General features: G+C 45.1%; 1 protein-coding gene across 2 annotated transcripts in view; it reads left to right on the top strand.

Annotated features, from left to right (window-relative positions):
• The window catches only part of SIK2 (salt inducible kinase 2), a 105,394-nt gene that overhangs the window by 62,262 nt on the left and 18,948 nt on the right, over positions 1 to 24,184 (top strand). For both annotated transcript variants that reach the window (XM_044996808.1, XM_044996809.1), the window contains 5 exons: positions 11,036 to 11,160; positions 16,421 to 16,544; positions 17,460 to 17,680; positions 19,264 to 19,416; positions 23,779 to 23,937. In XM_044996808.1, coding sequence (XP_044852743.1) covers positions 11,036 to 11,160; positions 16,421 to 16,544; positions 17,460 to 17,680; positions 19,264 to 19,416; positions 23,779 to 23,937 — 782 coding nt within the window. The remainder of the gene's footprint in view (positions 1 to 11,035; positions 11,161 to 16,420; positions 16,545 to 17,459; positions 17,681 to 19,263; positions 19,417 to 23,778; positions 23,938 to 24,184) is intronic.

The raw sequence follows: 24,184 nt of genomic DNA, 5'->3' as shown, positions 1-24,184 counted from the left end.
TAGTATAAATTTTGGATGTGCCGTGCCACTGACCAAATGGGGAGCAGGAGGTTAAAGCCTTGCAAGGGCCATGCTGTCTAGTTACAAAACCTACTTGCCCTTGGTGTAGATTTAGTGACTATTAAATAAAAACAATCAAGTATTTGGTTATATAATGTAAATACTTCACAGAGTTCTGAGAGAGGAGAATCTCAAGAATCCTTCATGCCCTAGAAAAAGACACATTTTTTACACCTGACCAATCCAGTGTAAAGGCCCTCTCTCTTCTTTTGTTCAGAAAACCCAAGTTACAGTTGAGTAACCTTTATTTTAATGGTCTTGAGCTCTGGCCTTATCTGGATCCCTTCCTGGATTCATTAAGATGCTTACTGAAATATTAGCACTGCATACAAGAAAATGTTTTATATCAGGGGTCAGCAACCTTTCTGAAGTGCTGTGCCGAGTCTTAATTTATTCACTCTAATTTAAGGTTTCGCGTGCCGGTAACGCATTTTAATGTTTTTTAGAAGGTCTCTTTCTATAAGTCTATAATATATAGCTAAACTATTGTTGTATGTAAAGTAAATAATGTTTTTTAAATGTTTAAGAAGCTTCATTTAAAACTAAATTAAAATGCAAAGCCCCCCGGACCGGTGGCCAGGACCTGGGCAGTGTGAGTGCCACTGAAAATCAGCTCGCGTGCTGCCTTTGGCACATGTGCCATAGGTTGCCTACCCCTGTTTTATATGGACACTTCTGTATTGTTATAAACAACTAGTTTAATTTTTTCAAGACAACACTGTCTGTGGGTATTCTGGCACCTTTTATAAAACTTAGAGCTTAAAATTATATGAATACAGCAACATATTCTAGTAAGTACCTAGAGTGGAAACAGGTAGTACATCAGAACATAGTCTAAATTAGTTAAAAAGAATTTTAAAAAACTTCAAACTAAAGCTCTGCCTACACTACCCGTGCTACAGCTGCAGTAGTGCAGACACTTCCTACATCAGCAGAAGGAGATTTTTCATCAGTGTATTTATCCTCACTCCAAAAACTAGAGCCATGCTGGAGAGGACCCTGAAGGATGCCATCTGCTGCCAGTATGTGGAAAACCTGAAGCACAAGCTGGACCAGGGCAGGGTGTTCGAGGTGATGTGAAAAGTGGGACATCAGCAACCACTTCCTCCCCGGGGGCAGCTTCAGCCAATTTGCCGACAGGAGATTCATCCATGGGGCCCGGCTCAACTGTGTTCCTCTGAACGGAGCTGTCTGCCACGGGAATTGGGACAAGCGATGTAGGAAGGGTGCCCACGAGACACTATCCCACGTCCTGTGTAGCTGCAAGCCCCATTCCAGAGCCTGGCAGCTGCAACGCAACACCATCCAAGATCGCCTGGTCAAAGCCATCCCAGCACCCATAGGGAAGGTTGCTGTGAATTCCACCATTCCCAGAGTGGACAGACAACTGTGACTGACCATCTTCATCTCCAACAAGGACTGGAAGAAGATCATCATCGTGGACGCCACAGTGCCCTTTGAGAACAGGACCCCAGCCTTCCACGATGCCCGAGCTTGAAAGGTGGAGACACACCCCTCTGGCCAACACCTTGAGAGCTAGGGGTTACCAGGTTCAGAGACGCGCTGATCGTCTGAGTCTTTTGTGTATGGGATCCCAGTAACGAGCGAGTGTTGCGGGAATGCGGAATTGGTCAATGCTATGCTCATCTGATGCGGCAACTCATGGTGTCGGATGTCATCAGATAGTCGAGGGACATCTACATAGAACACATCACCGGACATCGACAATACCAGGAGGGATGAGCTGGAGTGCTGATGAGAAGCGCAGCAAGGAAAGTAACTGAAAGACTTCCCTGATAGGGTAGGTTTTCCATTTAGGAAATACAATCTAATTCTCAATTACTGAGAGACAGTCTCCATTCATTGATATATTTTGCTTTCTGCAACTAAATCTCTGTACAACTTCTCATGAGTGATGTACCTGAGTACTTGGATGCTAATATCCAAACTGTATTCTTAAATTTATTCACCTAAATTTGGATTATTGCTGATTATGTACTCTATGTATCATATGACTTTTAAAAAACAAACTGTATTTGCGGATAATCTAAGCACTACACCCAGATGTACAGACACTCTTTTCTCATCCTATGTATTACATAATTTCTGTTTAACATTAGCTTTAATAAAATTGTTAATCCAGCTCTCTGAGAGGTAGTAGACAGACACAGTTAGGTTGTCAATGTATACTGGGGCTTAGGCTGACCTAACTATGGCACGCAGGGCGTGAATGTTTTCATAGCCCTGCGTGACATAGCTCGGTTGATCTAATTTTTAAGTGCAAACCAGGCCTAATTTTTGCTTTCTTTGGGAAACAGCACCTTGTACATTTTTCTGCAAGACAAGTCACTGTAATTTTACCCGTTTGAAAGTACCTGTGGTCTGATATGGAAAATTCTTGATAATGGCACCTGAACAACACTGCAATTCTTGGCAAAACCCTGGTATCTATCTGCAGCGCTAAGAGACTCTTGGAGATCTTAACTGATCTGACAAATTCAAGATAACTGAGGGGAGAGTTCAAACTTAATGACACTTACACAGATGGCAAAATGCTTCTGAGGAAAGAAACTGCCTCACGTCTCCTGAAGTACTGTCAAGGTTGCTAAGCCAATAATGTGTGAAGAAAAACTGTGTCAAAGTGAATTAAAAATTTCACAACACAAGTCTGGCTGTGATAGAAATAAGGCAGGCGAGAAACAGTGACTGGGTGGGTTTTTTGTTTTTTTTATTTATACTATTTTATTAAGTATTTTTCACAACTTATTTTGCAATTATTGGGTCTCGGGGAGGGAGAAAGGGAAATGTGGCACGAACTTTACATTCTGTGCTTTGCACTCAGATACAGAGCTGGATTGATACTGATCCCTTGCCTATCTAGCTAACAATGATGTACCACAGGGCCATTGAAGAGACTCTGCTTGGATGCCTTTCTAGATAGCTTGTCTGCCTTTTTGCATGTTTTCAAAATGTGATGTCCTGGATCCACAAGATATGCTATGCCTCTACTTTTATATGGTCTTTCTGGACGTGTATGTGATAGGCCCTGGGCCTTCACTTTTCCCAAGGGCGGGAGCCCCATGTTTCCAAGATTGGATTTTTGGCTTCAGCATCTCTGTTTCTCAGTGTGATTCCTTGAACTAGTCCAAATGAGCTTGGACCCACTGGAGACTTCCCCTCTTAGGAGCAATGCAACCAGCAGATATTTGCAGTAATACAGACCAGCCTTTTCAAAACAAGACCGTATTTGTGAACCGGAATACCGTATTTAGGGACAGTGGTGAGGCAAAGCCTAAATGCATGTCCTGCCCTAACTTGCCAGCTCCTCCTTGCTTAGTTAGGTGGGCCCCTCTGGGTACATCTACACAACAGAAAACAAATAAAACATTGGCAGTGAGCCCTATAGCCTGGGTCAACTATGCGGCTAAAAATAGCAGACATGGGTGCTCGGGCTGGAGACGAACCTTCGAACCCGGCAAAGAGGGAGAGACTGGGGAGCACAGGCTCTGAGCTTCTCTCCCGTTCAGGCTCCAGCCCAAGCCCAAACATCTACCCTGCTATTTTTAGTCTGGCCGTGCAGGCTCCACTAGCTCAAATCAGTTGACCCAGGCTCTGAGACTCACTGCCACTGGTCTTTTTTGCTGTGTAGATGTACCCTCTTTGCCCTGGAAGGAAGACAGGCAGTGCTTTCCTGTAGCAAACCTCCCTGTCCCTGCCCAGTGGTCCCAGAGTGAATTACTCCATTTGCTGGAAGAGCAGGATTCTTACTGCCCTCTCCTGCCATTTTAGTTCTTCATCAGTCACACTGCATTCTCATGTATGCCCTCCTCCCTTGGGAAGGAGTTGTGGTCAGACAAGTAATTGTCCATCCACATCTAGCAGGTCCCTTTGGCTGGCAGTTAACAGTTATGCAGTCTTTAAAGGTTAATGGTTCAGTCATGGGTCTCCATTCTGTCTCCCAAGGTAGCTCTCTTCATACGTTGAGAATTCTTGATAGTCCAATCATACCAACCTAGACATGTCTACAGGACCTGCACCCAGTCAATTCATTGCATATTCCCCCTTCTTTGGAAAGAAATTAATCCCTTACTACCAAAGGGGCAGCAATAAAATAGTAGTGAGTGCAGAAACTAAGTCACACAGACACTTCATAAAAATAATACAGAAATTTCCTGTGTTTTCTGCACATTTTTCAATTTGACAATTCTGTGCAAAAGACTGACACAGAGAAGATGATTGATATGTAATGACGAACAGATGGATGCACGGATTTTAAAGCCAGAAGGGGCCATTGTGATTATCTAATCTGACTTCCTTCATGCAAACTATGGCCCGTGGGCTACCTCCAGCCTGCGGGACCCTCCTGCTCAGCCCCATAGCTCCTGGCCCCTCCCCCGCAGCCTCAGTTCACTTGCCACCAGCGTAATGCTCTGGGCAATGGGGCGGCGAGCTCTTGCTGGGCAGCGCAGCTGCAGAGCCGAGCCCGACGCGGAGCTCTGTGCTGCGCCGTGGCATGGCTGGCTCAAGTTGGGCGGTGTGATTGCCTGTTTTGGTGCTTTGGATGGTGCGGCTGTAGCACCGCCAGCCACTGGTGCTCCAGGTAACGCGCTAAGGGGGCAGGGAGCAGGAGGGGTTGGATAGAGGGAAGGGGAGTTCGGGGTGGTGGTCAGGGGGCGGGGGTGTGGACAGAGGTCAGGTTGGTCAGAGGGCAGAGAACAGGGATTGAATGGGGGCAGGGGTCCCGGGGTGGCAGTCAGGAATGAGAGGAGGGGTTGGATGGCGGTGGTGGGGGACAGTTGGGGTGGGGGCAGTCAGGGGACAGGGAGGGGTGGATGGGGCAGGGGTCGTGGGAGGTTCCCGTCAGGGGACAGGCAACAGGGGCGGTTGGATGGGACAGGAGTCCCTGGGGGCCGTCAAGGGGGAAGAGGCCGGGCCACGCCTGGCTGTTGGGCGTGGCACAGCCTCCCCTAATGGGCCCTCCATAAAATTTTGGAAACCCAATGTGGCCCTCAGACCAAAAAGTTGCTGGCCCCTGTGACAGATGCTATAGGATGTTACCACTAATTCCTGCATAAACCTAATAATTTGTAGTTCAGCTACATCTTATCTTCTAGAAACAGATCTAATCTTCATTCAAAGATTCCAAGTAATGGCTAATCCACCCTATGCTACATTTCAAGTTTCTGAGATGGTCTATTTGATTTATAATAAAGATGGCTCATGCTGTATACCTAATCCAATAATTAAATACCAATTGAAGGGAACCTACATAGTGTTCATATACACAGGTTTTGAAGGAAGAGCAAATTGTTTTCTTCTACAAAATTGAAAGTGTGCTAGTATCTGAATTCTGGTAGCACCATCAATGTGCTAGGGCTGTTCAAACTCATGTGAAGACATAATCTCTTGTGAAGTGCTAACTATCTGAGAAGACAAGTAGTATATGAAATATAGAGGAACAGTATAAAACACAGAATATACATTTCACCACCACCACCCCCCCACACACACACACACACAATAAAAATCCATTATCTTCAGATACCCCTTTGACTTAACCAACGTTAACTGGCTATATTATATTCTTGTAGACATTTTGACAGTGGTGGGTCTGGAGGAGAGTGATGAAGAAGGCGGTAGTGGCCTTCTAGATCAGGTGAGGGAGAGTATTCAGTTCATAAAAGCATTGTGGAAGAATGCACAAAGGCAGCCCATCCATTGACACCTCTTACTCTTGTTTCCCAACAAGAGAACCCTGGGATACGACTTGTGTCTGTTTTGTTATTGGTGGGAATATTGGGTACGGTTAACTTGAGATGGGTTGAGGGTGACAATGCAATATCAAAGCAAACAGAATTCCAATGTTGTGATGATTATTGGTAGTGTTTGGTTATTAATAAAAATGCCACCAAATGATTACCTTTAGTCTTGTACTTCTCTCATGACTGCAAGTTCTGTGGTGTATCTTGAACAGGATGGATGGCTTATATTAAGAAAATCAATTTGTGAGCAGTGCATGAGACGATAAAGAAATAGGTGGGGACCGTATGGTTCCAGTCGAGCAAAAACACACATGGCTATTCTTTACAAAAGGAAACTGGACTTGGCAGTTCCTCTTGAGTCCTGATGTGTTGGAGTCATCTGAGTGTGGTGTTCCCTGAGCATATCATGTGAATTGGAGGTGACAGGTTGCCCACAATCCATTTAATGAAATGGTAGGTAAGTGTAAGAGAGGGTGGAGCAAAGTGTCATTTCAGGAATACCACTGGGTTTCTGTGCTTGGTAATGTCCAGACAACGGTTCTAAGGAGAGAGACACTGATTTCTCTTTTATGCTTAGGAGATGATCAGCCATTTAATCATGATTACTAACTCAGTGTGGGGTCTTGGGCAGATTAGTTAATCTCTGCCTCAGATTCCTCATCTGTAAAATAGGGATATTTATCATCATAAGGTAAGACAAGCTGAATAATAAATGCTTTGATATTCTTGGATGGAAGGAGTTACACTATAAAGGTGCAAAAGTATTATTAAACTTCATGTAACAAGGAGTGAGGTCAGTTCAGAACTAGTCTAAGTGTAAGTTAGTGTAGACATTTACTTCCTTTGTCTGTGTCCAGTACCAAACCCAAGATAACGGTGGGTGAGTGGAAGGAGGAGAGGGATAAGGCGAGGAGGAAATGGCATGGATTGCCTTTGTAATGTGACTGAACTGCACACTTCAATTGCTCATGTGGACCAGATAGGCCTCAAAACAGGTCATATTAAAAGGCCAGTTTATGGGAGGAATTCCCCTTGAATAGTCATACTGGGTGAATATTGACTTAATGTTTGCATCACCTTAAACCATGTTTCCTGCTGCAGTGATTTCAATATTGTGTTCTAAAGAGAGCTGACTGGACACGTGGCATTGGCTTTCTTTGTTCCCAGCTGCTATATTTAAGTAATAAACAGTAAAAAATACATTGACTATTTTGTGGATGGTACTTTACACATAAGCAGTTGTTGGAGCTACTAATGGTGCTATGCTATCATGAATGGGAGTGGGGGTATCCAGGAGACCGTCTTTCTATTAAGATGTAATCTACACTATGAAAAAGCTTGCCACCACCCTGATATGACAGGAATCTTGTTGAAGTTCTGTGTGACCCACTGACTCAGATTTTATTGCTTCAGTGCTTGGTTCTGCTGAATTTCATCACACTTGATTGACGCATTACAGTACATAAAGTTAGAGAAAATTAAATGAGCTCTATGGGTATGTCCACAGTGCTATTTTTAGCACTCTAGTTCAAGCCCTGCTCCTGCTGGTCTGTCTATCCAGGGTGGGAGGCTGAAGAGTAGACACATCCTAGGACAATCTTGTAGCCTTATGTTAGAGAAATGCACATACCTTTACTCTACACTGAAAATAAATCTTGCAATTCCAACTCCACATACGTGCCACTCCAGAGCAAGGTTAGTTTTACTTAAAATTGTCAATTCCTCTGACTGTGGGATTAGCTTGTGTTTTCATATAGTTAACAGTAACACTGTGTTGCTGTGCTTGTGAATTGCAGGGTCTTTATATGGTTTTGTAGCACAGGTCATATGAGGCGAGAGCCGAGTCCTTTCCCAAACATAATATAACATATGCAAATAGAGCAAAACGAAGTGGTATCAGTGGTGCCTGTACAATGTCTGCTAACCACAGTGTTTATCAGTGAAGCTATCTGCTGATCACCGCCACATGGTATTCACATGCCTCTGAGGTATTCAGCGGTTGATAGGACTAAATCAACAGCCTGATTACTGTAAATCAACACTGTTGACTTTCACAGAATTCCCCAACACACCAGTGTACAGTTACACATTAAAATCTCAGCTACTGAGGAGGGTAAAGCTTTATCACCTGAAAAAATACAAGCTGAAATCTTATTGTATGGCTTGTTATTCTCTGGAAAAGTAACCAGGATCACTAGTTCAAGGAGCAGCTAAACAATGGCTAACACCAACTTAGACTAATGCTGAGCATATATGAAGTTCTGCACAGTACATTGGATTGTGGGCCTTAGATTGCCTGTGACCTGCTATTGTTACATGTCTCAGAGTATGTCTACCCTTAAAATGATACAGCGGCACATCTGTGCCGCTGCAGCACTTAAGCGTAGATACTACCTATACCAATGGGGGTGGGGGTGAAGTGTGTTCTCCTGTTGGTGTACAGAATCCACTCCCACAAGAGGCAGTAGCTAGGTTGATGGAAAAAAAATTCCATCACCTTAGCACTGTCTACATGGGGACTTGTCAGCTTAACAATGCTGCTCCAGGGGGTGGTTTTTTCACACCCGACTGATACAAATAAATTGATCTAATTTTCTAACGTAGACCTGTGTGAGTCTGTATATTCACCCTTTTTACAGAGCACTGGGCAGAAATCACATCGCGTCAACACCCACCGTGGGCCTTCGCGGTGCTTTGTTTTAATTAAACAGTCGGATTCCCCTGGTCCGCACCAGTCAGCTGCTAGGCGCCGGCCGAGGCGGAACGCCGTCCCCCCTCCCCCTCCCCGTCCGCGCGGATGGGGGAGAGGCGAGCGACGCCCGCCGCAGCTGGGGCGATCCACAGGAAGGGCCCGGCTCGCGTCCAGAGTCGCCGCCGCCCCCCGGGAGAGGGGCGGCGCCTCGCCCAGCCGCGGCTCGCGCCCAGCCCCGCTTCGCTCCCCATCCTGACAGACCCAGCCCTTAGAGCCAATCCTTATCCATAGTCCTGTAAAAAGGACTATGATAAATTTTTTACAAAATATGCCTTATGGGGTATCATTTGAAAACTCATACTTTGCTGATCATTATTGTCCTGGTAAAATGTGTGTGGCAATGTTGTATGTAAAGTTATAAGTTTCTACTATATGATACTATTAAGATATGTTCCAAGTCTGGGGAGCAGTCACAAACCAGTTCTCCAGAGACAAAAGACTAAGCGATGCCTCAGCCAGGTGTCAGCAAAATCAAATGGGTGTCACCTAGTTAAGTGGCTGTTCTTTGGCAGGAAAGGGTGCGAGCAAAAAATCTACGTCTTGACAAAGAAACAGCAGTGTAATTTCATGAGTGGCTAGCTGTAACACTTCTACAATGTAACTGGGAGTAACTTACCTGCTGGAGGCTGTTTGCGAGCAGACCAGGAGTGGTAGCTCTCACAGCAAAGCAGCGTAAAAGGCACCCCAGATTGGAGAACTGAGGGAATACAGCTGTTCATCAGTCCAGATTGTATCTGGGGTAATGTCACAACCAGACTTTAGTTTCCTACAGAAATACAGCCCATTAGTTAACATTAAAGTTAGGGTTTGTCTAACTCTGGAAGGTTTTTAAACAAAGAATATGTCTATCCCACTCCCTTTACTGCTCCCCCTTTCCTCTTGAAGTTTTTTCTTCCTCTTTGAGTGCCAACAGTGATTTACTCCATACAGAATGGTCCATGATCCAAGAACCTAACACTTCAAATTGGTATATTGAAAAAAAATGTGTCTCTCACAAAACAAGGAAGAAATCCTGGCCCCACTGAAGTCAATGGCAAAACCTCCACTGATTTAGTGGAGTCAATTTCACAAGAGAGGAGCAGGTACATTGCAGTGGAGGTTTATTTTTTAAAATGTATTAATAAATAGTTAACGCCACTTTGTTAGTTAGCACTGAGTGGCTTTGTTGAAGGAAGGGGTTCGGAGGAGGAACTTGAAACAGGTGTGCCAGGAGTAGGACTAGGTGGTGTTACAAAGGAGTATGGAAGAAGTCAATGAAGTGTGGACAGGGTAAAGGGAGAAAGAAGGATGGCTAGAAGTAAGAGCAGAGAGGCAGATCAGATCAGAGTTGTGCTGAGCATTGAAGGTGTTGACTAGGAAGTGTGTGTGGAAGGCAGAAGAGAGCCAGAGGGCTGCGATGGATTGTGGCAATGGACACACAACATTCCCCACTTTTTGTTTTATTTCTTTATCTGGTGGCACCTTGAGGATGGGTGTATTTTGTCCCTGCTGTCCTGAATTAGTCATTCATTAGCTGAGGACCCTGATGTCCACTGTAGATACACAGACAAGTTGATGGCACATAACTGCTCTCTTAAAATCAAAGTTAATAGCTATTCAAAAGCAACCTTTCCAGAGACATTGTCAAAGTCCAAATCAGTAGTCAAAGCCTGAAAGGGACATCAGCTTAAAAATGACACTGAATGTTTTTGTGCCTACTGTTACATGTAACCGTGGTGATGACTGGAACTGAGAGAGTGTGGAGCAAACATATTTTCTCTATTTTTTTTTCCAGTTTGTTTACTTTAAGCATCTGTTAGCACTTTATTGGCCACTGTCGGAGGACAGGATACTGGGCTAGATGGACCTTTGGTCTGACCCAGTATGGTCATTCTTATGTTTGTATTAAGTCTGTTTTGATGCTTCCTTGAAGAGGCCGCATTTCCCAATGGATAGGTCATTGGACTGGGATTCAGGAGACTCAGGTTCTGTGTGTTAGAGAACCTACCACTGAAAAGCTGTGTGCCCTTGGTCAAATCACTTTCCTTCTCTGAGCCTAAAGAAAGCCGAGCTTAGAGAAAGCCAAAGAGCTCTCAGGTTCACTATTGAGTCAACTAACACGGCTACCCCTCTGATACTGAGTCTCAGACATTTACACATCAGCTCAGCACACAGCCTGGTTGTCACTCTCTCACTTAATTAGATGAGGACATTTTTATAATCGCAGATTTACCCCAGTGGTAGAAATTAACCACTACGTTGTGCTGGTTGGGATGGGGGCTAGTTGTGCAGTTACCGTTAAGAGTTAGTAATCTGCACCGCGAGTGAAAAATAGCGTAACCATCTCTTGTTTCTGCAGGAAATATAGAGCTCTGACTGCAAGTGGGCCTTTAGGCCCAGTCACTGCATATCAGCACCAGATCATTGGATGTAGGTTTAAAAATGTAGATGTGTTAAAAGAATTTTTTTTCTTTCCCTACAGATTTTGGGTTTGGAAATTTCTATAAAAGTGGTGAGCCTCTCACCACCTGGTGTGGAAGCCCCCCGTATGCAGCCCCGGAAGTCTTTGAAGGGCAGCAGTATGAAGGACCCCAACTGGATATCTGGGTATCGTTATTTTATTTACTAGATTAAAATCACCTTTTAGAAATGAACATTGTAATCACCTCTGAATTTCATTTAGACCACAAGACAGGCTGTTCCTCTCTGGCTTTATTTTTCTAGACCAAGTCACAAAATGATCTTAAGGCCCAATAGTTTTGAAGCCTAGGATCTTGCTTTGTAAAGTCACTTTGAATGCCAGGTTGGCATTAAGGTTACATAGTAGGTGCACATGAAGTCATTGCACGAAATAATTTAGCTAATCCAAAAAGCTGTCACTGTTCTTTGCGGAATGTGAGGTTCTTCAAGTGCTTGCTCATGTCCATTCCAGTTAGGTGTGTGTGCGCCACGTGCACGATTCTCAGGTTTTTCCTCTAGCAGTACCCGTCGGGTCAGCTGTGGAGTCCCTGCTGACCTGCCACCTGCTCTGTTCCTTCTTACCGCCAGTGATGGTGGTTGGAGCAGCTCAGTCTTGCGTATTACAAGTGCCTACTTAGCAGTCTTTCTTTGAATAGTTATTGTAAATAGTTACCCATTAGTGTTAATTAGTTGTATAGTACTTAGCTGGGGGATTTTCCCAGATTCCCTTTCCCTTTCCCCCTGACCACGGCATGCCTCGGTCCCAGGGCATTAAGCCCTATGAGAAGTGTCTGAAGTCTATGCCGCATGGCAACCCGCATGACTCCTGCCTCAAGTGCCTCGGAGAGGGTCATCAGGCGGAGAGGTGCAAGATTTGCAGGGGCTTTAAGCCCAGAACAAAGAAGGAGAGAGACGCTCGCCTGAAGCTCCTCCTAATGGAATCTGCACTTCGCCCACAGCCGGAGCCAGCACTGGCAGCCTCAGTGCGCTGCACTGGCATTGGTGCGGGAACCCTCGGCATCAAGGAAGGACTCTGGTAAGGAGCATTGGCACCGCTTCTTAGCCCCGAGGCCCAGCTCCACATTGCGACACCATTCACAATCGCGAGTGCCACATAAGAATAAGAAGGCGGACAGGGGCCGCTCGCCAGCATGGCACACCAGTGTGGTGCGTCCTGTGTTGGGACACCCCAAACCTGGCCTGCAAGTCCCGCAGCCGTCAACTCTGGCCGTGACGGGGGCCGTCGAGTCAGGTGCGGGTGGACTTTCCAGTGCTGGAGGATTTGGAGGGAGAAGACTTCGATCCTTCCACAACAGACACACTGTTGGGGGGAGGGATAGTTCAGTGGTTTGAGCATTGGCCTGCTAAACCCAGGGTTGTGAGTTCAATCCTTGAGGAGGCCACTTAGGGATCTGGGGCAAAAATTGGTCCTGCTAGTGAAGGCAGGGGGCTGGACTCAATGACCTTTCAAGGTCCCTTCCAGTTCTAGGAGATTAGTATATCTCCAATTATTACCTTTATTACCTATTACACTGGAAGCAGCACGGGATCTGATCGCCATGATGGCTCGATCCCTGTGTCTGCTGGCACGTGCCCTGGCGCCGACATTGATGGCTCTGACGATGGCAGCACCGATGACTGCTCTGCCCCCCCATCAGACATAGGGGCAAGCCCAAGATGATGAGCCATCGCTCATCCTCACCATGGCACCAATCTCTGGCACCATCGGGTTCTGCTCTGTCTTGGTCCGCATCTGAGTACTCCTCTGAGTTGGAGGTGGAATCCTACACCTCCAGGCGGAGCTGGTACTGCTCTAGATCCTGGCACTGTTCCCGGCACCTGAAGCAATGCACCCCAACCCCGTGCCAACAGGGTCATGGCCTCCCTAGTGGGAGGGGCTGGTGCAGTGGCCCTTCTGGACCCCAGGGGCCTATCATCAGGCCTAAGGGCCGGGCTTGAGGGCAACTTTGGTGGCTTTGGGATACCGTGGGGCCCCATCGGTCTCAAGGGATCCAGGAGTGAGGGCTGCATCCCTAGAGGAAGATCTGGGGCAATCCGACCCTCAGATGGGAGTTGTTGTCACCCCACCCCCGGTGCAAGGAAGGACACCTATAACTGATGCACCCGAAACTGCCCTGGTGACCATCAGGGAACCGGAAGGGCAAGAGGACCCAATCCCTCCTCAGGCGTCTTCCTCCACCTCGTCCGATGAAGCGATGGCAGGGACGACTACCTCTCTGCCAGCAATGGATACCAGAGTCCATCAGGATCTCCTTCGCTGGGTGGCACAAAACTTGAACCTACAGGCTGAGGAGGTCACAGAGGTTTCAGACCCAGTGGTTGATATCCTGGCTCCTGAGGGACCCTCTAGGGTGGCCCTTCCTCTTATTAAGACCATTGTAAATACAACTAAGGTGCTCTGGCAGAATCCGGCGTCTATCCCACCAACAGTTAAAGGGGTAGAGCGCCAATATTTTGTTCCACAGAAGGGGTATGAGCACCTCTTCACCCATCCCCAGCTGGGCACATTAGTGGTGGACACCTCCAATCACACGGAGCAGCAAGGACAGCTGGGTCCCACTCCAAAGACCAAGGAGGCCAGGAAGCTGGACCTCTTCGGTCACAAGGCGTTGACATCTGAGCCCCCTTACACTGTCTTTTATAAAGACATAGTGCAACTATGCCCACAGCCTGTGTTTCTCCCTACAGTAGTCTCTCAATTCCATATAAATCAGAACATTTTCCTACCTGTGTGTGTTCCCAAGCCACATGCCAATAACAGAGATTGCATGCTTCATTCCTTGGTCATGAGATGTGCTCTGGCTTTCTACATCGAGCGCACAAAGCCATTTTGGACGTCCCCACAGCTCTTCATCACTGTCGCAGAGAGGATGAAAGGGCTCTCCATCTCCTCCTAACATATATCCTGAATCACATCATGCATCAGGACTTGCTACAACTTGATTCCGGCCCTGACATTGATGACGCACTCTACATGAGCTCAAGCGTCATCTGCCACTTTCCTAGCTCAAGTGCTCATTCAGGATATATGCAGGGCATCCACATGGTCCTCTAGCCACACCTTCACCTCACATTACGCAATTTTGCAACAGTCCAGAGATGACACAGCGTTTGGCAGGGCAGTGCTGCAATCTGCAACCAGATGAACTCCAAGCCCTCCTCCAAGAGTATGGCTTGGGAGTCACCTAATTGGAATGGACATGAGCAAGCACTGGAAGAAGAAAAAACAGTTACCTACCTCTTGTAACTGTTGTTCTTCAAGATGTGGTGTTCATGTCTATTCCAAATCCTGCCTGCCCTCCCCTCTGTAAGAGTATTCTGGCAAGAAGGAACTGAGCAGGCGGCGGGTCGGCAGGGACCTATATACACTGTCATAAAGGCACCACTGCAGGGGACTCCACAGCCAACACAACGGGTACCACTAGAGGACAAACTTTCCGACAATCGTGCACGCTGCATGCGCATACCTAATTAGTATGGACATGAGCAACACATCTCAAAGAACAACACTTACGAGAGGTAGGTAACCGTTTTTTTCTGAATAGGTTCTTTGCATGAATGTCCCTGCTTCACTGCACTGCTTCCTTCTCCAGCAGGAGTTCAAGATGTAAACTGTTGATGAGTCTGAATCACTGACACAAAGGGGAGGGAGCTGCCAGCTCGCTCTTGAGTTGAGAGAAGAAGCTATGTGCCCCATGCCATTCTGCTGCAGGCAGATGCATATTGTTGAATCAGTGTGTGTGTTTCCCTACTTGCTGCTCTAATGGAAGAGGACAGAGAGAACAATCAAAATTGCATGAAATAAAAGAGGGAGAAACATGCACTGAGCAGGGTTCCTTGCACTCTTTAATGCACTGTCAAACTTGAGACTTTTCATTCTTAATTTGTTTTTAATCTAATTTTAGTGTTCTGGTCTTGATGATGATGTGTCCATATCCTGAAGCACCCAGAGATACAGTGAAATTCGGCAGTCTGTGCTTTGGCGCCAGAAGCACAGTGCTAGTACTACATACATGTGAGAGAGGCAGATTAATTTCTGAGTGAGAGCTCAGTTCACAAACAGGGCAGTGCATAGACGTTCACCTTGCAGCTGCTCATCTAAAGAGATCCATGTTGTTTTAGTAAATAAACACTGTCCTCATAAGCACTCCTTTTTAATGAGTAAAGGTTACATCTTTGCTGAGCTTATTATCCTGTAACTGCCAAATGAACCCATTACTCTCCAACCATGCACAAGTTTCAGAATAATGTGAGCGGTGTTTGAATGTGAAAAGTGAATTGCAGAGCTTTGGTAAATATTTTTTAAACCGTTTAAGATCTCGGCTCATTAACAAAATCTCCTTGTAAACTAAACACACAAGTGTATTTACATTTTAAAATAAAACATCTGAAAAGCAGTTTCCTCCTTCACATACCTGCCAAGACCTGAGTTCAGGATACTGTCTTTCTTGTGCTACAGTTGACAAATGCTAAAGCAGCTAATGGAAATGGTCTCTAAAAGGCTGAGCTGGCAGGAGGAAGACATAATAAAACTCAGGTTTTGGCAGATGAATAAAGACATCGATTTTTAATATTTTTAGGTTTAAAATCTCAGTATGCTGGCCCAGTTTTGGTGCATGTTTGGAATGCTTTTCCTTTCCATTGAGGCACCTGGTGCTGTGTCTGCCCATACAGACTCATGTCCCCAGGATCTAGTATGGTCATTTAATTCCATAGGGCACTATCTTCTTTGGCAAATTTAGCAAGACTGTTTCCACTTGCATTGCCAATTAACACACAGTTTCAGAAATGAATCTGACGATTGGCTTAATGCTGCTGTTCTGGTTGTGTGTATCATCTTATGCAATCCCTCAATGGGCTTTGCACACAGCAGTGCAGAATCACAGCCATCACAGGCCATACAAACATTAGTGGGTTTTTTCCCTTAAAACTTTGCAAGCCAGTGAACAGGAGAGGTTGAGGTTTCTGTATTCTGAACAACTGGAATTTGGGGTGGGTTTTTTGTTTGAACATATTCAGATGTAGTAAAGAGTGGCTTTAAATCTCACTTGAAGTAGCGGCTCATTTTTCATGCATCATTCTGTCACCTGTATGGAGCTTTCCACTAGGAGCCGGAGTCTTTAGTTAATTACACACAGCAGCTTTACCCTGCTGATCAGCAAAAGGCACTGCAAACTTAGCCATTTGGGGTTAGCTGAGGGTTCTTAAGGTTTAGGGGTTTTCAGGTATATGACTCCTTTTTCTTTAACACTGTTTCTGCAGGATGTAGAAACAACTTTAATTTTTTCAGTGACAGCCTGGGGTTTCACTAGCAAATCTCAGAGCAAAGAGTACAGTACTTGTGTGCATCTGAAAGGTAAAAGCAGGAATGTTCTCTGTTTTGCAGAGCATGGGTGTAGTTCTTTATGTTCTAGTCTGTGGAGCGTTACCTTTCGATGGACCTACACTCCCTATTCTGAGACAACGGGTTCTGGAAGGAAGGTTTAGGATCCCCTATTTCATGTCAGAAGGTAATATATTTGTCCTTATGCTTTGGGGATTTTAATCTCGATTTAAATTAAACTCTTAAACTGCAGATGGTGGACAAGACAACTGAGTCATTAATGAGCAATGAATGAGTGTAGATGAAGAGGAGTGTCCCACTTCCTACCTCTGATTAGAAACAGAAAAAAATTCACAGATTCAAACAGCAAGTAGTTTTCATTGTCCAAGACAACAAAACAAACATTTATTTTAGTTTGGAAAGCAAATGCAGGGAAAACAAAATCACCATAATTTTAGTGTATTGCAGATTGGGTTTCCCTGTTTTCTTTGATTTCTTCTTTTAAACAAAAGCAAACAAACAAACCACATAACCAACTCATATGGGTGTCACAGTTTTATATCTGTGGCACACCCACATGTTGTTGTTGTTGTTGTTGTAAGACTATCAGATCTTTTCCTAGTTTGATTGATCCAGTTGTTGGGTCTTGCTCTGTCACTCTTGATCACAGACAATGAGGAAATGTTTGATAGCGTAACCCTAAAATCGATGGTGTGGGCACTGGCCAGCAGGCTGGGAAGAAGTTGCCAATAGTCTAGTTTAAATTAAAGGGACACATATCAGGTGGCTTCATGAGCTTTAAATAACATTATTATTGTTGTTGTTGTTTGGGAGATGCTTAGAATTAATGACACCCCTCCCCAAACAGCACATTTTTGAAATAAGTTGATTTTTTTTCTTGGTGTGAACTGAAGTCTTTAGCTCAAAAGATTATTTTAACTTTCAGGAAATTTATTTAGCACAAAAATGAGGTAGAACTAGGACAGTTTCCTGTTGTTGCTCTTCATCAGTAGGTGTCAGATGAATACAGTGTGTGCACTGTAGCCTCTTTGCTAGGAGTTTGTAGTATGTTCCCTTTTTCACTTTATCCTTATCCCAACAGAGTGTGAGCACCTGATCAGGAGAATGCTGGTCCTAGACCCATCCAAGAGATTGACAATTGCTCAGATTAAGGAGCATAAATGGATGCTAATAGAAGTCCCTGTGCAGAGACCCATGCTCTATCCACAAGGACAGGAGAACGAGCCTTCCATTGGAGAGCACAATGAGCAGGTTTTGCGGCTGATGCACAGCCTTGGAATAGACCAACAGAAAACTATTGAGGTAAAATAGACCTTCCACAGAGCTGTAACCCCAGAATGAGCCCATTTACTGTCCTGCTTTATTGAATCTAGATTTTACCCGAGTCTCTCATATAACATTATTTTTGTTACTCTTGCAACAAAATCAAGCTGGTGCTGTATTATCTGTTGCACAGACCCTTCAAGGGAAGGCAAGTTACAGAAAATATTTTCCAGCTTCTGGAAGGTTTAAGAATCCTGCCGCTCACAACTGCTCTAGCCAACTTTGGCCCTGATTCTTTGTAACCAATTAATAAGAGATCAGAGGACTGAGGATGTCTCTAATAACTGGAAACTCCTGAATGTGATGAGCTTATCAGTGAGCTGGGCTTCTGTTGTGCAGATACTGCCAGACATAGCTGAATGTGTGGGGCTTATGTAAAAAGTGGGACCTGGGAAGAAATCACCTAATTAACTTTCATTTGTGCTGTGGATCATAATTGGAATGAACCCCTGGCTCCAGAGGGGAAAGGTTAATGATTTCACTCCATGGATCCCAGGGCCTCCAGAACTGGAGGTGGTTCTTTTATGAGGTATTGGCTGGTATTTTTATTTGAGTGCACTTGCAAACATTTGGGGTTGCAATTTGTTATAGTGGATCATGGAGCAAACTGAAGGGCCTGTCAATAATTCCTGTGGGACTTTCTGAGGCCGCAGAGCTTGTAAAGTGATAGCCCTGTAAGATCCCCTGTTGGGATGCAGAAGCTTGCCACATATAGACCCCCTCCCCCCCAAAGGGCTCTGTGTGGACAGTAAAGCTGATTCGTAGGCAGAAAAACAAAGCCAAGGAGCTGTGTTGGTTTCTACTCCATTAGATTCACAGGGTGGTATTGGGGAAAGCATCATTTGGCATATGGAGGGGGGCAAAATCAGAAGCAAAATACTTTGGATTTACGCTTCTGAAGGGGTGGGGATGTGAAATTCAGAGGAGAGTAAAAGGAAGCGTAAGAGCAGCAAGCATTGACTGTCTTTCTTGGATTCCAAATCATGCCTCTTACCAGAAATAAATGCTCAAAAGACTCCCTCAGGACTCAGCATGATCATTTCCTTAGAATGGCTGGTATTTTTAGCAAGTGTGGAGGCTGCTCTATTAACACTTCTTGCTAGAAAGGGCTGAGTGTGTGCACAGGCACTCCAGGGATCAGTTCCCCAGTGCTGGTGAGGATTTGGAGTAGCCTACCCCTTATAAGTGAGGTCATGGCGCTTGCTCTCTCTTGGAGGGCTCAGAAAGGCATGTGGGTTACAGGCACTAACTATCACTGCCGATAGGGACGCAGTGAGCGCTAACTCTGGAAGCAGGCTTCCACATGCAGCTGCAGCTACTTGGTCTTTTTAACTTCACAGAACCATTGAGCCTCAAGAGGCTGACACACTCTTCTTTGCCATTCTGGCTTGAAACTTCTCTCAGCTGATTGGTTTCCAGATTGACACTTGCTTGAGACCCCCTTACCCTTTAAGCATTTGGTTTTGTTTTTGATAAAAGTGAGATTTTTCTCCTACCTCCTTATTTTGTGGTTTTGGAGAATGGAGGGTTGGCTGCATTTAGACACTTGTTTCTCTTTTCAGTCTCTGCAGAACAAGAGTTATAACCACTTTGCTGCTATCTATTACCTGTTAGTGGAGAGACTCAAGTCACATCGGAGTAGCTTCCCTGTGGAGCAGAGACTCGATGCTCGTCAGCGTCGGCCAAGCACCATTGCTGAACAAACAGTCGCCAAGGTAACTCCTAATTCCAGGCAGAGATGGGACTGATCACTGCACAAAATGTTCTTGTTTCAGAAAGCTCTTGTTCCTAGGTAGCTCTGTGTCAGAGTATCCTTCGCTTTCCTGTGTCTTCAGAATCCCAAGCTTTTCTGTGTTGCTCTGGGCAGAGTGCTCTGCATTTGTTCTGTTCAGAACCATCATATGACAAGACAGTTGTTTGTGACTCATCCTGTTGAGAGTTGTGGGTCTTGTCAAATCATGTGAGACCCTAGGTACCAATTGTCTGTATGTCTATGTAAGCAATCGGATGAGAACCCTTGGAAACTGGCTAATTCCCAAATGGCTGGCTAATTTTCCTGTTTCATTTTGTGAGCACTAAGGTCACTTTGCTTGGAGAGGGCATGTGGTCACAGAGGCCAGACAGGATCAGAACTACTCCCTGCAATGAATCACCCCAACTTCATGGCCTGTGCACACACACTGAGTTGTCCTTCTTGATGAAGGATCTTGCCTCCTCCCTCAGGTGAACGAAGCAGAGGCCGTTGGCTCAGCGCAGCAGCAAATTGGACATGGCCTGACTTTGTACTCTGGGGCTGAAGCTACCAAAGATGATTTCATTTGTCCTCAGGGTTAATGGGTACAGGGAGTTTCATCCTTGACCCTCAGTTCATTGCTTGAATAGTTCTGTTTCACCCTCAGCATCCTGGGGCAGCTTTTGGGGGCATAACAATGAAAAGCGTGCTGCTGCACTACTTTAATGGAATGTTTCTGCTTTTCTGAGGATTTGGCATTCTTTGCTGTCAGTAATTGATGTTTGTCTTTCTCCATCAACTCAGCCGTGCTGCAGACTCTCTGTGCTCCAAGTACCTTGAATGTAATCTGCAAATGAGCGGCTGAACTTCTTACAGGGGATTATTTAGAGATGAGTGTAAAGAGTTTGTGTTAGGATGGGGGCTGATGGTCAGCACACTCTGTTCGGTGCTCTTATGCACACAGTCTCTAGGGCCCCTTTGAAAATTAACCCCGACTTCCCCCGCTGCTGTTCTTGAGGTATGCATTCTATTTGCACTTAAGTCTAGAGCAGAAGCGAGGTCATACCCAAGACAAATCTCTAGGGCTGGTCTGTCTGATCTAGTTATCGAAGGTACCTATCCATTGTGATATCTAAGTGAGGGATATCGTTGTCTTTATCTACTTAGTGCCTCAAGGGTGTGTATACCTGTCACTAAATACAATGTGGTTTCTGCTGAGACCAGCATGAGGATCTCCTGAGACACATGTTGTCAGGAGTCTTGTTTTGCTAGCAGTCCTGTAGCACAGGTGGCTGAGTACTGTAAATGACTCCTTTGAGGTTTTCCAGCAGCTCTGTATGAGTAGACCCAGTATGCCTATTAACTAATTGATTTGAGTCTCAAAGATGTCACATGTATTTTATCAACACTCACAAGAACAGCATCTGGGTGCTCACTGCTCAGACACTGGCCTCTACATTCCAGGAGGCTGTCTACTCAGTATCTTCTTCAGTTCTGCTTCCAAAACTGATGGATTCGGTACAGACTCTGGGGCACTCTTGCCATTTGTCACTTTATTCCCTAGTTACTTCCTCCAAACAGAAAGGTCATGTACAGTTTATTATGTTTTGTTCCAATAATTCCCTTAGAGTTCCTTTTACATGCTCTCCTGTTGTTTCATTAAAGGGCAAAAATATTGCCTGGCTTATAATTTCCATTAATGCCTAGCTGGAAACATGAGAGACATGGCCCTATTAAAATAATTGGCCTAAGATGACTCATACAGTCAAGTTTTAATGGTGTGGAATATGTATATTGTGTCAAGTTGCTGGTCTCTTCTGTACACTGAGTGCTGCTGTGTCTAGATGTGTCTGCATCTAGTGGCTACCAGGCTTCTTGCATTACTCTTTTCCAGGAGGAATCAGAGCAGTGATGGTGCTCTGGGGGCTAATTGTAAGACATTGTTTGTTTTGCATTCTCCTGAAGTGGAAGGCAGAATCTGTATCCACTCTGAAAACACAGGTCAGACACCGCTGTCCCAAATGGACACCTTTGTAAATCACGTGATAGTTTGAAAGTCATTCAGGCTGTTGAGGGGATCTCAGGGACACACATGATTGATGCTCACTGTGCCTATGCTAGGGAATTTCATTACTATTCCCACCAATGCTTCCACTTGTTCAGCTGTAGATAGGGGAGCCCTGGCGTAGAAAAGGCTGTGCAGGCTTTCTAGCCTTTTGACTACCCTATCAACATGTTGATGGTAAAATATCAGAAGCTACTAGAGCCTTGTTTATATTTGGGATCCCTATTATTTCTGAGTCTGATTAATATTTTTGTATGGAACTTTGTTTTTGTAAACACTTTTAGTTGCTCAGTCCATGCAGGTGTAATTCTGTGCCTGTAGCCTGGTCTACACTAGGCGTTTAAATCGGTTTTAGGAGCGTAAAACCGATTTAACGCCACAACCGTCCACACTAGGAGGCACCTTATATCGATTTTAATGGCTCTTTAAACCGGTTTCTGTACTCCTCCCTAACGAGAGGAGTAGCGCTAGTATCGGTATTACCATATCGGATTAGGGTTAGTGTGGCCGCTGATCGACGGTATTGGCCTCCGGGCGGTATCCCACAGTGCACCACTGACCGCTCTGGACAGCAATCTGAACTCGGATGCAGTGGCCAGGTAGACAGGAAAAGCCCCGCGAACTTTTGAATATTTCCTGTTTGCCCAGCATGGAGCTCCGATCAGCACGTGTGGCGATGCAGTTAAAAATCAAAATAAAGAAAGAGCTCCCGCATGGACCATGCGGACGTGATCGCTGTAAGGGCAGGCAAATCTGTTCTATCAGCGCTCCGTTACAGAAGACGAAATTCAAAATCATTTTTTTAAAATCTCCAGACAGAGCTCCAAATGCTTCTAGGGTCAAACACCGTGTCCGCGGTGGGTCAGGGCATAGCTCGGCAATTTTTGCCCCATCAGGCACTGGGATCTCAACCCGGAAGTTCCAAGGGGCGGGGGAGGCTGCGGGAACTATGGGATAGCTACGGAATAGCTACCCACAGTGCAACGCTCCAGAAATCGACACTAGCCTCGAACCGTGGACGCACACCACCTATTTAATGTGTTTAGTGTGGCCGCGCGCACTCGATTTTATAAAATCTGTTTTACAAAACCGGTTTATGCAAATTCGGAATAGTCCCGTAGTGTAGACGTACCCTGTGTTACACACGGAAGCACATAATCAGGCCTGTGACTATATGATGATGATTTGTTCCAGTCTGTTGGCAGTTTCCTGATTTCACCACATTTGCCTGGAGTTTGGTGCCCCTTTGCTTTCAATACTATGTTTTCCAGGAGATAAGTCCCCTCTAAAAGTGCCTGACTTCACATCTGAATCCTTCCCATTCCTTTGTGTCTTGTTCCATAGGGGTCACCAGGTGGGATGATCTTTAGACAGTCACAAGTCGCTTAAAAAAAAAACCCATTTGCCTCATTTTAACCCTGAGATTTCTTATATGAAGTTTTTTAAATGAGACTCTCAAACCTTGATCAGTTTATGACAGAGGAAAGGAACCATGTAAGGGGTTTGTGGAACATGGAAAGCAGGAGCACTTTGGAGCATCTGCAGATTCTAAGCAATTTTCTTCTGCCATCTTTGACGATATGCTATTTGTTCAGAAATGTAAATCTTTGTATTTACTAAAGGAACGCTGAAGTCGAAGCCTGCAAGGCTATGGTTCTGGATGAAGATTTATTTCTATACCACTGAGCCCAGATTATTTATCAAAGTCAATGGGAGATTTGCTTGACTAAGGACTGATGCTGGGTGAAACTTTTTGGGAGGATAGTAAATGCATTTTTTAATGCACTGAAACTATTTGCAAATTCAGATCGAATTCCGCCAACAGTTTCAGCCACAGGAGAGAAAAAACCCCAAAGCCATTTGTTTCAGCCATTTTGAAACAAGCCTTTTTGACTTTCCATTTAGGAATGTTTAGTTTCAAAATGGTCAAAACTTTGTGTTTCAACACAGTGGTTCATTTAGAAATGTAGCTAAATATAAAAAAAAACTAGGCAGTAAATCTCACCCACTACCTTTGAGCGGGACTATGTTTTTAATGTTAATGACACTTGTATGCCAATGACCTTGAAGGAATTTAGCTCAAGCACGTCTCTCCCTTTATCCAACATGACAAAAGCCTGACTGGTACCAAGGCTCCCTCCTTATCATGCAGTGATAAGCAGAAAAATCTACACTCCTCAGGGGAGCCCTGTCAGGTTTTGTATTTGCAGTTATCTGTGTGTTTTTATTGTTCCTGATTCCTCTTTTGCCCTAAGATGGTTTGGTTTTGTTACATCTCAGACACAAGCTGCGGTGCCTCCAGTGAACCTGCGTTCACAGAATGTAAGGCTGCTGAGGTCTCCGGGCCTCCCACCAGCTCCAGAAGCCTTCTCCTTTCCCCCATCCAGCTGCCACGTAGAGTCAGCATTCATGGAGGAAGAGAGAGTTGATACCCCAAAGGTATATCTTATAAATTACCTATCTTTCAATGGCAGGTTTCAATGTCACTAAAGTTTGGGGGGGGGGGTGTACTGTTAAGTTATTGCCTGAAAGTAGCATTTGATACTGGAATGATCTGTACCTTTTCATTAGTTAATTGAAAGACCAGCACCTTGGCCTTTAGGGTATGTCTGTTTTCTAGTACAGAACCCCTAAGTGAGGGGGGTGGGGACAGATTCTCAGCATTTAGAAGGTGTCACTCCACTGA

The sequence above is a fragment of the Mauremys mutica genome, chromosome 22 (assembly GCF_020497125.1).
Source record: "Mauremys mutica isolate MM-2020 ecotype Southern chromosome 22, ASM2049712v1, whole genome shotgun sequence".
In the NCBI taxonomy this organism is placed as follows: Eukaryota; Metazoa; Chordata; order Testudines; family Geoemydidae; genus Mauremys; species Mauremys mutica.
The sequence above is the reverse complement of the archived record's forward strand: the minus strand, read 5'-3'. Positions and strand labels throughout refer to the sequence as shown.